Source organism: Tinamus guttatus, unplaced genomic scaffold, assembly GCF_059628265.1.
Source record: "Tinamus guttatus ecotype Peru unplaced genomic scaffold, ASM5962826v1 Tinamus_guttatus_pri_ptg000667l, whole genome shotgun sequence".
In the NCBI taxonomy this organism is placed as follows: Eukaryota; Metazoa; Chordata; class Aves; order Tinamiformes; family Tinamidae; genus Tinamus; species Tinamus guttatus.
This window is the reverse complement of record NW_028289201.1, coordinates 81,183-91,618: the sequence shown is the minus strand read 5'-3', so window position 1 is coordinate 91,618 and position 10,436 is coordinate 81,183. Positions and strand designations below refer to the sequence as shown.

The window sequence follows — 10,436 nt, the reverse complement described above, 5'->3', positions numbered from 1 at the left end:
GCAAAGGAAGGAGGGGAGGGAAGGGAAGGGAAGGAAAAGGAAGGGAAGGAGAAGGAAGGGAAGGGAAGGGAAGGGAAGGGAAGGGAAGGAGAAGGAAGGGAAGGGAAGAGAAGGGAAGGGAAGGGAAGGCAAAGGGAATGGAAGGGAAAGGAAGGGAAGGAGAAGGAAGGGGAGGGAAGGGAAGGGAAGGGAAGGAAAGGGAAGGGAAGGGAAGGGAAGGGAAGGGAAGGGAAGGGAAGGGAAGGGAAGGGAAGGGAAGGGAAGGGAAGGGAAGGGAAGGGAAGGGAAGGGAAGGGAAGGGGAGGGAAGGGAAGGGAAGGAAAAGGAAGGGAAGGAGAAGAAAGGGAAGGGAAGGGAAGGGAAGGGAAGGGAAGGGAAGGGAAGGGAAGGGAAGGGAAGGGAAGGGAAGGGAAGGGAAGGGAAGGGAAGGCAAGGGAAGGGAAGGAAAGGCAAGGGAAGGGAAGGGAAGGGAAGGGAAGGGAAGGGAAGGGAAGGGAAGGGAAGGGAAGGGAAGGGAAGGGAAGGGAAGGGAAGGGAAGGGAAGGGAAGGGAAGGGAAGGGAAGGAATTACGGAACAGCATAAAGCCTTGATGCCAGACAGCCTGTAACAGGTGAGTGGTTGCACAAGAGGGGATTACTGTTCCTGACACTGGACCCTTGTAACCAGTTTCCTCACTGCGTCCTTTAGCTCCTTGTTCCTCATGCTGTAGATGAGGGGGTTCAGAGTTGGAGGCACCACCGCATATAGAAGAGCCACCACCAGATCCAGAGCTGGGGAAGAGATGGAGGGGGGCTTCAGGTAGGCAAAAAATGAAGTGCTGACAAACAGAGAGACCACAGCCAGGTGCGGGAGGCACATAGAAAAGGCTTTGTGCCGGCCCTGCTCAGAGGGGATCCTTAGCACAGCAGCAAAGATCTGCACATAGGACACCACAGTGAAAATGAAACATGCAATGCATAAACAGCCACTAACCCCAAGAAGCCCAACTTCTCTGAGGTAGAAGTGTGAGCAGGAGAGCTTGAGGATCTGGGGGATCTCACAGAAGAACTGCTCCACCACATTGCCTTGGCAGAGGGGTAGGGAAAATGTGTTCCCAGTGTGCAGGAAAGCATTGAGAAAGCCACTGGCCCAGGCAGCCGCTGCCATTTTGACACAAGCTCTGCTGTCTATGAGGGTCCCATAGTGCAGGGGTCTGCAGATGGCAACATAGCGGTCATAGGCCATGACTATGAGGAGAGAAAGCTCAGCTGATACAAAAATAGTAAAACTTAAGACCTGCCCAACACATCCCAAGTAGGAAATGGCCCTTGTGTCCATCAGGGAATTGGCCATGGATTTGGGGACAGTGGTGGAGATGGAGCCCAGGTCGAGGAGGGAGAGGTTGAGGAGGAAGAAGTACATGGGGGTGTGGAGATGGTGGTCGCAGGCTACGGCTGTGATGATGAGCCCATTGGCCAGGAGGGCAGCCAGGTAGATGCCCAGGAAGAGCGAGAGGTGCAAGAGCTGCAGCTCCCGTGTGTCTGCGAATGGCAGGAGCAGGAAGTCACTGGGGGAGCTGCTGTTGGACATTCGCTCCTTCAGGCCACTGAAGGACTGAGAGGAAAAAGAGTTGTTGAGAAATTAGAACAGATTTCCATGTGTAAATCTTTCTCATAAGCCTTCCTTTAGCTCACAAACTTTATGAATTCCCATTTCAGTCAAGTCTCAAGTTGTTGAGGTCTGTGTCTTGAGCTCTGGTTGGTGCTGGGTGAGTTTTCCATGAGGACACAGAAATCCTCAGCATTCCTACTATACTCTGAATAAATGGCTGTGGTTATAGAGGGGCAAAAGGGATCACTATAGCATTAATGCAGAGTGAGAAGAGCTGACCTGTTCCCAGCTGCCCTGTGTTCGCTCCTCTGATGCGGAGGACAATTTCACTCATTTTACCATAGAAAGAAATCACGCCATGGAGTGTAGAGGAATCCAGGTTCAAAGTGCAGATCACCCAACCCAGTGCCCTGTCTCAGAGTTCTTGAGGAAGGTCTCAGCCCTCCTTTTCAAGCATGAACCACATTGGGCTTATTCCAGCTGCCCGCATCCAGCTGCCAGCAGCAATTCCAGGGCCTCAGTACCTGGAGAGCTTCTCCATGGAGCCCCTCCATAAGATTCACCCATAATGGGGGAGGTGTGCCCCTCTGGAGGGCAGCTTGCAGCCCAACCAACTAAAATACAGAGAAAATATTTGAAGGATGAGGTGTCCTCAAGGGAGAATTGGCTCATGCACAGATGCTCCCAGTACCTGGCTCCAAGCACCACAGGGCAGAGGGGTGTTGGGCACCTCACACACAAGGACACATCTGCATGGCAGGACCCACAGGGTCAGTGTCTGGACTGCAGCAGAAACCCCCTGCCCAGAGAGTCCAAGGGACGGACACGGGCCGGTGGGAAACACAGAGCAACACCCCGATAGCTGTGCTGAGAGAATCAGGGCCAGGCAGGGCTGGGGAAAGGGAGCTCTCAGGAGTGCCTCCTTCACGTCCATCTGCCAAGGAAATATGGTCTGGATGCCGCAGCTTGCAGAGCAGAGGGTTGTGCTGGTGGGGACAGGAGAGGAGGTGCTGGAGGTGACAGTTTCCTCTCACCCTCTGGCCATGACTCTGCTGCACGGGGAGCCGTCCCTGTGGGAGCTGTTCCTCCATCCCTACGTGTCTGCCCTGTTTGTGCTCACAGACCCCATCCCACCCGCTGGGCCCTCGGCTCTGCCCTGCAGACACCCGCTGGGGCCAGGATCCTGCCCAGGGCACCTTTGTGTTTGCGGGTGAGACAAACCTTGCTGAGGCTGGAAAGGGGATGCTGGCCCGTTCTGTAGGCTGAGGGGTGGGTGAAGGCATTTGCTGAGGTTCTCCCACTACTGCTCTTCTCTCAGTGTCACCATCTATGAGCCTCCATCCCCTGTCTAAATCTGACAGATTCGTGTCCATTTTACACCACACAAAGAGAATAAAAGTGAGAGCCCAGAGTCTTGATGACACTTCTCTATCAGGAGTTCCCTGCCATGGTGTTCTTGATGAAAAGTCACCTCTGATATGTCCCCAAGGCAGAAAATACAGCATCCTCTTGATGGGAGGCTCAAGCTCTCTTCTAACCCAGATCTTCTCCCCACAGCGCCATGGGGAGCTCCCAAGGCAGGCTGAGCGCTGACACTCACAGGTGGCAGAGTCACTGCCCCGGGCTCACAACACCATGGAGTGCAGGGACAGTGCTCTGAATTACAGTCCTGGGCAGACCACAGTGCTCACCCTGGTTTCACACCCTGCAGCCATCCCCAGGAGAAGAGAGCAGCATGTCCTGTCCCTGTGTTGGAGTGGCAGGAACGCTGCTCTGAAGCATCTCCCCATTCTCTGCACAGGAGAAAGTGAGAGAATGATCGTTAAAACCCCGATCTGTAATGGATTGGGGTCAGAAGACTCCTCCAGGAACCTCAGTAGCATTGCCCTCCTCGCAGAGACTCACCGTGTCAAGGGCTGTGACGATTTCTCCACCAGTTCTCCTCTGTGCTCCCGCTCCACACTGCCGTTCCCCTCTCGCTGCCTTCTCTCCTCTCCTGTCCGCAGCAGCAGGCAGTGCCCGCAGCCCTGCTGCTCTTGGCACAGGAGCTGCTCCTGCACACGCTGTCTCTGGGCAGTGCTGCCAGGCTGCCACGAGCTGCCTCCGTCCCAGGAGCCTGGCCCCGCTCAGGAACTGAGGATTGGCTGAACTCAAGAATTTCGCTGTCCCTTGTCCCCCCTCCTCCTGGGAAATGTTTGTTAAGGAAACTGAAATAATCACTTGTTGTCCTTTCCAACTGAGTGGAGAAAGAAGGATTCCCAACTTGCCATCTATTTCATCAGAAGATAACTATCTATGCAAGTTTAAAAGGTCCCACTTTGGAAGTCCCTAGTTAGTAAGACCCTAATAGGTAGGACACAGAGACAGGGGCAAAGAGGGGGGTCATGGATTCAGATGAATCTGTGTTGACATCACATGCTGGTTCAGAAGTCACTGGTCTGGGATGGGATTCAGATTCCTCCCTTGAACTCCACAAAAACACAGAAGGTGGGATTCTGCTTGCCCACGCTGAAGTGTGCACAGCACTGACATCTGCACGCGAGCTCCTTCTCTAAGCTCCCCTTGTAATCACTACTGATGGAGGGTGGGATGACACACAAACAGCTGTGGACAGTTGAAGAGGCAGAGGAGGTACCAAAAATGTGCCCATGTCTGTTTGCTCCACTGGAGCAAATCTGAAACCCACATCCTCAGGGAGCTTCTGGATAGGACCAGGTTGGAAATGTCCTTTGCCATCCCAAATGGCCCCAGATGCCTTCCACTACTATGTGAGGACCACGCAGTATAAAGCAAAGACCCAGGCAGATCATTACAGTGCAAAAAGCTAATATAATTCAGTGCAGACATATCATTCAGTGACACAGGAATAGGCTGGCTGGGCCAAGAGAGATGCCTGTGTTGTCCAGCATAACCAAACGTCTCCTCTAGCAGACACAGCATGGGATCTATGGGAAGCCAAGTCCCTTTGGAGCTGGAGCTGGAAAAGTTCCCCAGGGCATCTCAGGTTCCCTCCCAGTGCCCAAACAACTGGATCCCACCACTGCCTTTGGGCCAAGTCCATCCCTCCTGCAGCCGAGCATGCTCCATAAATGGGAGAGGCACGTCACACCAAGGTGTCTGCTCTGGTCTCTGCTCTCTTAAAAGCTTCTCCTACAGCTTTGCTCCTACAGAACCTCTTTTTACCCTGGATGATATGATGGGGCTAATGATGACCCCAGGATGGCTGGATCACAGCTGGCTCAAGCCCAAGAACACCTTCAGTGAAGCCTTGTCCTGTCTGGAGATTGGCTCATCTCTATCACAGGCTACAAAGTGCTACAAATCAGCTCAGGCAACAAAGCCCTCTCCTGCCATTCCTGCACAGCCCAGCTCTGTTTCTCCCTGGTCTTGGGCACTGCAGGCTTTGCTCTTGCAGTAGGAACCTCCTCTGACCATTTACATTGCCACCTGCTCTCCAAGTCAGCATGGTCTGCTCTCAAGTGGGGCCATTGCACACAGTGCCTTTGGCTCTTGGTAACAGGTTTCACTGTGAGAAATCTCTTTGCTGTGACACACCTGATGTTCTGCAGCCCAAATATATGCAAATGCCTGGAGCCTGGCATATGCAGCATAAACTATCACAGGATCTCTACATCACTGGAATAACTGAGATGCATTAGGACCATTCACACAACTGGAGGTCTGTGCTGCTGAGGTAAAAGCTCTTCAGGGGAGACTGCCAGGAAGGAGGAGGAGGCTGTTTTATGTGGAGGGGCAGCTCAGATGCATGCACAGTTTCCATAAGATGGGCAATAGTTTGGGCAGGTGCTTGTGGGTGAGCATTAGAGTAAGGGTGACATCATGATGGGAGCTACAGACCATGCAGTCAGGGTGAGAAGGTGGATGACAGCTCCTTTTAAGCAACGTGAGAAAGTCTGTAGATCACAGGCCCTGGCTCTTATTTGGTGGTGAGGGAGTGGGCAGGGAAATACATCTGGGAAAGCATCAGGCATGTGATATTCACTGTCAACCTCTCCTTAAGCGACAGTAAGAAAAGCAGATTTTCAGGTCCAGTAGAGGAGGGACAGCAGTGGAGCACAGACCCTGAACTTCAGAGGAACAGGTCTGACCTGTTTAGGGGACTCCCCAGGGGACAGGTGGGAGATTCCATAGAAGGCAGCTCTGAAGGGCCCAGGAGTTCAGGAAAGCTAACAGGTCTTTAAGGAAAACAGCTGCCAAGCACAAGGATGGTCTATGCAGTAAAACTCGTTCAACTTTCTGGAGATTGGGATGTACCCAAGAGTGCTGCAGTAGCTGGTGGATGTTATTGCTAAGTCACTCTGCCTCATCTCAGAATGCTCATGGAGAGGTGCCTGGGGTGTGTTAGGAAGTGTTGCCAACAAATGGAGGGAGGCGACCCTGGCCCTCTACTTAGCCCTGCTGAGGCCACATCAGGAGTCCTGTGTCCAGTTCTGGGCTCTCCACTACAAAAGAGACATGGAACTATTGGAGAGAGTCCAGTGTGGGACTACAAAAATGATCAAGGGACTGGAGGATCTCTCCTGTGAGGAGATGCTGAGAGAGCTTGGGGCAGCAGCTCTCTGGAAGAGACCTGAGCATCCTGGGGGACGGAGGAAAAACATGAGACAGCAGCATTTCCAGGCAGCAAAGAAGGCCGTAAGAATCATGGTGCTATGAGCAGCAGCACAGCCAGGAGGTCAAGGGAAATGGTGAATGCCTTTAATCACTGTTCATTAGACCACATGGAGAACACTGCCTCCAAGTGTGGTTTCCTGGAACAAGAAAGATGTTGATAACTGGGAGCAAATTAGGCCAAGGACCCTCACTAGAGTTGGGGAGCTGGAGCACTTACCCTGTGATGAAAAACTGGAATTGGTTGTCCAGAGAGATTGTGTAGTCTCCTCCCTTAGAGGTTTCCAAGACCAGAGTGAAAACAGAGCAAAGGTGGTGTGACACCAGGGCTGACCAGGCTGTGAGCAAGGAGATTGGGCTAGAGATCTCCTGAGGCCCCGTCCACCCTCTGTGCAAGGAGTCCATGATTCTTCCTGGAACTGGCTGGATGGCAGAGCTCTGAAGGTTGTGATAAATGGAGCTGAGTCTAAGTGGAGGCCTGTGGCTAGTGGTGTCCCCCAGGGCTCAGTACTGCTTCCAGCGCTGTTCAACTTTATTCATCAATGATTTGGATGAGGGCACAGAGTGCACTCTCAGCAAGTTTGTGGACAATACCAAACTGGGTGGAGGGGCCAACACTCCAGAGGGCTATGCTGCCATTCAGAGGAACTTGGACAGGATGGAGAGTTGGGCAGAGAGGAACCTCATAGGGTTCAACCAGGACAAGTTAAGGGTCCTGCATCTGGACAGAAATAACTCTGTACAGATAAGGGATGACCTGCTGGAAAGCAGCTCCACAGAGAGGGATTTGGGAGTCCAGGTTGACAACAAGTTAGCCACTTGCCAACAATGTGCCAGGAAGGCCAATGGGATCCTGGCCTGCATTAGGAGGAGTGTTGCCAGCAGGTCGAGAAAGGGGATCCTGCCCCTCTCCTCACCTCTGGTGAGGCTGCACCTGGAGTACTGTGTGCAGTTCTGGGCTCCCCGGTTCAAGAGGGATGTGGAACTTCTAGAAAGGGTCAAGTATAGAGCAACAAAGAAGATTAAGAGACTGGAGCATGTCTTGTATGAGAAAACACTAAGTGAGATGGACCTGTTTAGTCTGGAGAAGAGAAAATCGAGAAGGGATCTTATCAACATGTACAAATACCTGAGGGGAGAAGGTAAAGAGGTTGGGTCCAAACTCTTTTCGGTAGTGGCCAATGACAGGACAAGCAGTAATGGATGTAAGCTAAAACACAGGAAACTCCACTGCCATGTGAGGAAGAACTTCTTTACTGTGAGAGAGCCCTGGAACAGGGTGCCCGGAGAGGTTCCGGAGTCTCCTCCTCTGGAGATTCTCAAAACCCGCCTGGATACGACCCTGTGCAATGTGTTCTAGGTGTCTCTCCTTGTGCAGGAGTGTTGAACTAGATGATCTCCATTAGTCCCTTCCAACCTCAACCATTCTGTGATTCTGTGATACGTACACCTGGATTTAGTGCTCTGCCTTCTGCTTACCCCACTGTCGATCGTCCCTCATTTCATGAAGCTCCACTCATTGCCCATTCCCAGGCACACGCTCTCCCTTGGAATCCTCTGAGCTCTGCTGGGGGCCCCTCCAGAAGCATCTATCATCAGCGTGGTCTCCTCTGGGAAAGCCCCAGGTAGACACTTCAGAGACCGTTCCCTGTCTCCACTGGTCACTGAGAGATGAACCATAAACCCAGTCTAATCCCTAATCATCTGGGGACTCTGAGCTCATCGCTGGAACCCATAGATCTTACAATCAGAATATCAGGCCCTTCTGCGGTTGCACCCCACCTTGGACATATTGCAACCATCCTGTGAATAAATGCCTTGTTTCAGACATATCACAGAGGAGATGCCCTTTAATTATAGGAAATATTAGTCTGGAGGCCAGGGCTGACAGAAGGGTGCCCAGTGCCTGGTCCTGCCTGTGCTTCCAGGACATGTTCACATGGCAACACAACAGAGCATCACCAGGTTATGAGAACTCCTGGGCTATATCCATGCAACAGAGCATAGAAGCACAGCATGGAAATGAAGAGAACAACTCTAGAAAGAGAAAGCCCTGCTCTGCTGGGATGTGTCTCCAGGAAGCTGCAGATCCCATGAGAAGGCTGCAGTGAGGAAATGCCTGCTGTGGGAGTGTGGGGGTGACATTGCCAAGCAGAGGGTCTGTCCCCACAGGCTGCTGCCTGAGTCTCCTCCCCTGCACTGTCCGTCCACTTGTAATGTTACAGCACTGCAGACAGAAGGGAAGAGCCCACAGTGACATCTGGCTGCCACCATCACAGGAGAGGGGTGTGAGATGACACCCTGACGGTGCCTGGGGCAGCTGAGCACTCCTAATGTACATGGGGCCCATGGTCTCACCCCGTCTGTATTCGTCTGAGCCTAACCCTGTCCCCCTGAGCTCCCTTGGTGCCAGTTCTGGAAGAGACACTGCACAAGGAAACTCTCCTCACTGCACTAGGGGCATGCGAGGGAGCTCGAGCAGCAGGCTCTGAAGTCCCCCCCTCTCTACTGGAGAAGGGGGAAGAAGCCTGGCTTCCTGCTTCAACGCAGGATGTGGGTCCAAGTCAAAGGAGAGGTTCCCAAGGAGACATGCAGGGAAGTGGACATACTTATTTATTTACTTATTATATTTGTCTGAGATGGATGTACAAGAGAAAACTAAGAAGGAAATAAATGCATAACACACATCCTTGATGAGGGATATTCTGATGAGTGAATGAACGTGGAACAGGTACTGGCAATGACCTCATATCCATTGAACCATCTTTTCTAGTGTGTCCCTGAGTTCTTTGTTCCTCATGCTGTAGATGAGGGGGTTCAGAGTTGGAGGCACCACCGAGTACAGAAAGGACAGCACCAGATCCAGAGCTGGGGAGGAGACAGACGAGGGCTTCAGGTAGACAAGCATGTCAGTGCTGACAAAGAGAGAGACCACGGCCAGGTGTGGGAGGCACATGGAAAAGGCTTTGTGCTGGCCCTGCTCAGAGGGGATCCTCAGCACAGCTCTGAAGATCTGCACGTAGGACACAACAATGAAAATGAAACACCCAAAGACTAAACAGATACTAACCACAAGAAGCCCAACTTCCCTGAGGTAGGAGTCTGAGCAGGAGAGCTTGAGGATCTGGGGGATCTCACAGAAGAACTGCTCCACCACATTGCCTTGGCAGAGGGGTAGGGAAAATGTGTTCCCAGTGTGCACGAGAGCATGGAGAAAGCCACAGCCCCAGGCAGCTGCTGCCATTTTGACACAAGCTCTGCTGCTCAGGAGGGTCCCATAATACAGGGGTCTGCAGATGGCAACGTAGCGGTCATAGGCCATGACTGTGAGAAGAAAATACTCTGCTGACATAAAAAAGACAAACAGAAAGATCTGGGCAGCGCATCCCAAGTATGAGATGGCCCTGGTGTCCCACAGGGAATTGTGCATGGATTTGGGGAGAGTGGTAGAGATGGAGCCAAGGTCGAGGAGGGAGAGGTTGAGGAGGAAGAAGTACATGGGGGTGTGGAGGTGGTGGTCGCAGGCTACGGCTGTGATGATGAGGCCATTGGCCAGGAGGGCAGCCAGGTAGATGCCCAGGAAGAGCAAGAAGTGCAAGAGCTGCAGCTCCCGCGTGTCTGTGAATGGCAGGAGGAGGAATTCATTGAGGGAGCTTCTGTTGGACATTTAATCTTGATTCAGCGCACTCTCCAATGAGGAAAAAGCATCAACAAGTTAAAGTTAGAACAAGCTTCTCTGAATAAAATCCATTCCACTCCTCATGGTACCCCCACATGGGTCCTTTCCTTTACCTTGTTCTGCTCCCTTTCTTGACCTCTGGTTTGTGCTGGGTGAGTGTGCTCTGCCTCTCTGCCTGCCTCCAGGGCAGTCAGTCCTGCTCTACTGCGGGGTGTAAACGGAGGTGTCAAATTGACTCATGCATTTGCAGGGAACACCTGGGGATGGGTACTGTGACCTGAGTGAAGGGGATTTGGTGAAGTGTGGAGTGAAGGGAAGTGGGAATATTCTCCACTTACTATTGCGACAGAGAGAGAGAGGGAGAGGGAGAGAGGCCACACTCATGACAGCTCTGTTTGAGAGGGAAGATCACTGGGAGGGATTAATCTAACCCCCCTTCCAGTTTGCTCTCTTCAACAGAGGTGTCTGGACCTGAATCAGTCACCACTGTTCCCACTCCAGCAAGGGAGAGGAACAGTGCAGTGAAGGCAGGGG

General features: G+C 52.5%; 1 protein-coding gene across 2 annotated transcripts; it reads right to left on the bottom strand.

Annotated features, from left to right (window-relative positions):
• Positions 1-634: 634 nt before the first annotated feature.
• Positions 635-9,890, bottom strand: LOC148591934 (olfactory receptor 14A16-like). Of its 2 annotated transcripts, XM_088536428.1 has the most exons (2): positions 9,225-9,890; positions 635-916 (listed from the first exon to the last, which is right to left on the bottom strand). In XM_088536428.1, the coding sequence occupies exons 1-2, from the start codon at positions 9,888-9,890 to the stop codon at positions 635-637; spliced, it is 948 nt and encodes a 315-aa protein (XP_088392554.1). The 2 variants fall into 2 exon arrangements, with proteins under 2 accessions (XP_088392554.1, XP_088392555.1); XM_088536429.1 differs by lacking the exon at positions 9,225-9,890 and having other exon boundaries at positions 635-1,570.
• Between the last annotated feature and the right edge of the window lie 546 nt (positions 9,891-10,436).